Source organism: Megascapheus bottae, chromosome 11 (genome assembly GCF_031878675.1).
Source record: "Megascapheus bottae isolate mThoBot1 chromosome 11, mThoBot2.hap1, whole genome shotgun sequence".
In the NCBI taxonomy this organism is placed as follows: Eukaryota; Metazoa; Chordata; class Mammalia; order Rodentia; family Geomyidae; genus Megascapheus; species Megascapheus bottae.
The window spans coordinates 57298577-57302924 of NC_143519.1; the positions used below are offsets into that span (position 1 = coordinate 57298577).

Sequence of the window (4348 nt, forward strand, 5' to 3'; positions counted from 1 at the left end):
GTGGGTTTCAGCCGGAATGAAGGAAGCCACACGACGCTCACCAGACCCCACACCAGCATCAGCCAAGCACACAACCATCACAATCATAAAACATTAGTTGAGATTCTATTCGTACTATGCCTTAAGTAGCTTGGCCTCCGATTGACCGACTGCCGCTGCCCCTTCCAGAGTGAATGAATCGCTGTGAGATTGGTTGAAATGGTTGGAAAATGGGAGATTTCCAGAATCCAGGAGAGCCCACCTCCTCTGTCTCCAGCTCAAACCAGGCGGTTTCTCTAGGAAGAACCAGAAATGGCTTCTCCGTGAACCCTGCCTCGTATGGGAGAACTGGAGACTGACCCTGACACTGAAGGAGGTTTTAAGAAAAAGATTTAGAAATAAGCCTCGCAAATGTTGGCCAATTACAATTACAACATCTTTTCCGCCACCAGAGAAGCGTTTGTTTGCTTTGCCATTAGGTATATTCAGACTGGGGCTCGTTGGGGCTATTAAAGGACGGAAGGATTTCTGCAGGAAATGAAATAACCCAGGTCTCCAGAACCCAGAATGGGAGACGTTCTGAATGCAGTGAGAATCTGGATCTCCTGTTCTAGGTGTTTGATTGCCTGAGCTGCAGAAAGGTGGCTGTTCCCTGGCTGTGCGCCCGGCCTCAGTCTTCATAGAATTCCACGTAATCCCTCCTTGCGCTGTGCAGGTCGTTAAGGGGTACGGGGCTGTAATGCGAGTTGGTGGGCTCAGGAAGTCCTCGAGCTAGCAGACCCCCGCCCCCAATGGGATCTCGCCAGGGTTTTGGAATTCTCCTCTGGGACTGGTCCGGGACTACAGAATTTGCCTGAAGGCAAAGCCAGGGCCCCTAGTTGGTAGAAAAGGTCGTGCACTAGAAGATTTTCCTCTAGTTAATTATTATTAATCCGAACACCGGGGAAAGAATGGATTTCTTGGGTTCCCAGGAATGCGTTCTCCACTCTTGGGGACAGCAAAATCGCCATCGCGGGAGGCGGGCTGGATTCCTGGCCTTCCGGACCCTAACGTACACACACTCTCTCTTTCCCGCTGGCGTTTCGGTGCAGGATCGCGAGGTGCGCAGGCGAGAAGGGAAAGCTCGGAAGCGCCCAGGGCTAGAGAGAAAGGCCGGGGTCTCCCAGGGGGTACTGAATGTTGGGAGAGAGACCTCTCTGAAAAGTGGGGTGAATAACCTGCTCCGTAACCCAGTCCTATCCTACCTTAGTAGAGAGGAGCAATCGAGATGACTTCTGCCTAGTAGATACTAAAGCCTTGGGATACAGAAGCACGGACATTTCTAAGAAAAAAAAAGTTTATTTAAAATTTTGTACATAAATAAATAAATAAATATCTTCTGGCATTACGGAGACCTTACAATTACACAGCTAGGCTCGGATGGCACCGGGACCTGGGGTGGGTTGGGTAGAGTCCGGGCAGTCTTGGAAAGTGGGGTGTGAAGGTTTGGGAGAACCGCAAAGCATAAAGGCAACAAATTGAATCGGGCTTCTCCAATATAATACCAAAGCCTGACCGAAGGACAAATGGATCCACGGAGGGAAGAAGTTTGCTGAAGAGGGCGGATAGGAAGGAAAAAGAAAGGTAAGCTTCATCAATGTGGTGGAAACGGTCGATAAATCATGACAGGCTAAAGTAGAGAGGGAAAGAAAGCCTTTAAGAAAAAAACAAAAATAATAAGGGAGGGAAACGGACATCCAACCATTGAAAGGTTCTGCTTGATACAAGGTGGAGGAGGGTAGAGAAAGCCAGGAGGCCTGGGCCAGTCCAGAACAGGCTGGCGAGGCGATGCCAGGGCCAGCAAGGCGCTTCCTGGGGCGAGCGTGCCAGAAGAGCTTGCTCTGCTGAGAGGACTGCCGGATTCACGGCTTGGAGTTTGCTTGGCACGCCCAGCCCGGGACAACGCCGCGGGGACTCTGCTGAGCACTCAGTTCCGCCCAGAGCTGGGGAGGAGGGGAGGGTGGGGACTCTGCAAAGCCGTACCAAATCCCCGCGAGGCAGTCCGTTGACCTCGGGTGCCTAGGAATCAGCATGGAGTCCAGGATCAGTGTTTGAGGTATGGGGAAAGTCCAAGGGGCAGCCGGGCCAAGCAAGGCGCGCGACTACGGAGTGACGGTGAGATCCCGATCATCTTTCCCGGAGGAGGACGGGGACATGGGCAACTCCTCGTCGTCCTCGGAACACTTGGTGGAGGACAGCGAGGCGCACTTGCAACCTGGCGCGGCGCCCCCGCCGGCGCCCGCACCCGAAGCGCCGCCACTGCCGCGGTGGTTGCTGCCTTTGCCTTCCTTCTTGTGCTTCACCCGGCGGTTCTGAAACCAGATCTTCACCTGTTTCTCGGACAGATTCAGGTAGGTCGCGATCTCGATGCGCCGAAGGCGGGACAGGTACATGTTGGAAGCGAACTCGCGCTCCAGCTCCAGCAGCTGCGTGCTGGTGAAGGCCGTGCGCATCCTCTTGCTGCTGGGCAGTTGGTTGGCGCTGCTGTCTAAAGAGACGGCGGTGCAGAGAGGGAGATCAATCAGACGCCAGTGCTCCGGGCTTACTTGTCTACTCATACCCGGAGCCTGGCAGCCCTGGATCTTGGAAGCCCCCCACACCTCTTCCATCCAACACGATCGGCCACAGCGCGATCGCTCGTGTCTCCTTGTTCAAACCGCGGGATCCCGAGTTTCACAGAGACACTTGGTCCCAGTGCGCATTTCTGGAGCACTTTGGACCCCAGCCCTCAAGTCCCCCTACAACCGAGATTTTTCTGCCCCTGCCCAGGACGTCCTGCCCTGCTCTCCCCCCCACCCCACCCCCGCTTTCCACCCACCCACCACCCAGAGCGCCCCCCTCCACTGCCCATCGGCCATCGGGACCCTCACAGCCCCTTGAACTTGCCCCTGGGTCCTTCTCCCCCGCACCCGAGCCTCGGCCAACCCTTGCCCCCACCCCCGGCCCCGTTCCTCCGCATGGCGGCCCCGCTTACCCACGGAGATGCAGTGGAACTGCCTGGGGTCCGGCAGCGAGTACGAGGTCTGGTAGAGCGCGGCGGCGGCGGCGGCAGCAGCGGGGCCGTGGGCGACCCCGGGCGACACAGCCGAGTGCTGGCGCCCCAGGGGCGCGTGGCAGTACTGGGAGCCGAAGGGCGGGAAGGAGGCCTTGAGCAGAGGCAGCGCTGGGGGCCCGGGGGGCCCGTGGAGCTGCGAGGCGGTGACACAGAGCGGGCACACGCACAGCAGCCCGGCCTTGCGCGCGTGGCACGCACCGGGCGAGAGACCGTGCAGCGCGTGCGGCGGGGGCACGGCGTAGGGGAAAAGAGGCGGTGGGCTCCCCTCGGGGGCCTTCTTCTCGCCGGCCTCACGAAGCACCAGGGAGTCCACTAGGAAGGAGCGCGGCATGGTGGTCCCGACGCGCCGCTGCCCCGCCGCCAGCACGCCCTCCCCCCTGCGCCCTCCGGAGCCCGGAGCCCTCGGCGCGCTTCCCCAGGCCCCGGCCGGCCGCAGCTGCGTCCGCCGGGGAGACACCGGGCCTCGGCTTTAGCGGCGATCGCGACCGCCGCGGGCGCAGCCCAGAGAGCGCGGGGTGCTGGCCAGCGCTAGTGGTGCTGAAAGGCGCCGGCGGCGCCGCTTAAATAGCACTATTGCCATGTGATGGGCTACGCCAGGAGCGGCCGGGGCCTCTCAATAGGGTTTTTGTGCCTTTTCTCTTGGCATTCACTCTGCACGCTTCCTCATTATTTCACTTGTTAACTAAATGAACTGCATAATGTACTCTATTCTTGTCAACCCCACCCACGCCGTAACAGGCGCCCTCGCCCCTCCTCTCCCTTTTGCGGGTTTATTTTCTCATTCTCCCGCGATTTAATATTCTTTTCTTTCTCTTTATTCCTCACTCCCCTTTGGCTTTGCATTGGCGATCGGCCTTTTAGCTTATTGATTTTTTTTTTTTGGCATTCCCTCCGCTGCCTCTCTTCCACGGATTCTCCATGGGCGCCCACTGTCACCTCCGCTCGATCCTCGTTCCCCTCCATCCGTGTTCCCTCCTTTCTGATATCTTTCCCGGCCCGCCCTCCCCCCCACGCCCCTTCCACTGCTTCCAGCCGGTTCTCTGAGCTCAACTCGGCATCCTGGGAGCATCCTCGCAGCTGGCCTCACATTTCCACCTGTGGAATCCTTTCTCCACACCCTGGCCTTGGAAGCTGGGTCGGGATGGGGGGGGGGTGGTCCAGAGAAAGGGTCGGGGTTCCTCCTTTGGGAATGGAGAGACATTCACAATTTCCCATCCAGCATTAGCCCCATCGCTGTCCCTCTGATCTCCCCTCCCCTCCCCAATCACCACCACC

The 4348-nt window shown here is 58.3% G+C and overlaps 1 protein-coding gene across 1 annotated transcript; it reads right to left on the reverse strand.

Moving 5' to 3' along the window:
- Nucleotides 1-2120: 2120 nt before the first annotated feature.
- Nucleotides 2121-3653, reverse strand: Gsx1 (GS homeobox 1). The gene is made up of 2 exons (XM_090341750.1): nucleotides 2993-3653; nucleotides 2121-2506 (listed from the first exon to the last, which is right to left on the reverse strand). Exons 1-2 carry the CDS (start codon nucleotides 3402-3404, stop codon nucleotides 2121-2123), a joined length of 798 nt encoding a protein of 265 aa, XP_090197876.1. The 5' UTR covers nucleotides 3405-3653.
- Between the last annotated feature and the right edge of the window lie 695 nt (nucleotides 3654-4348).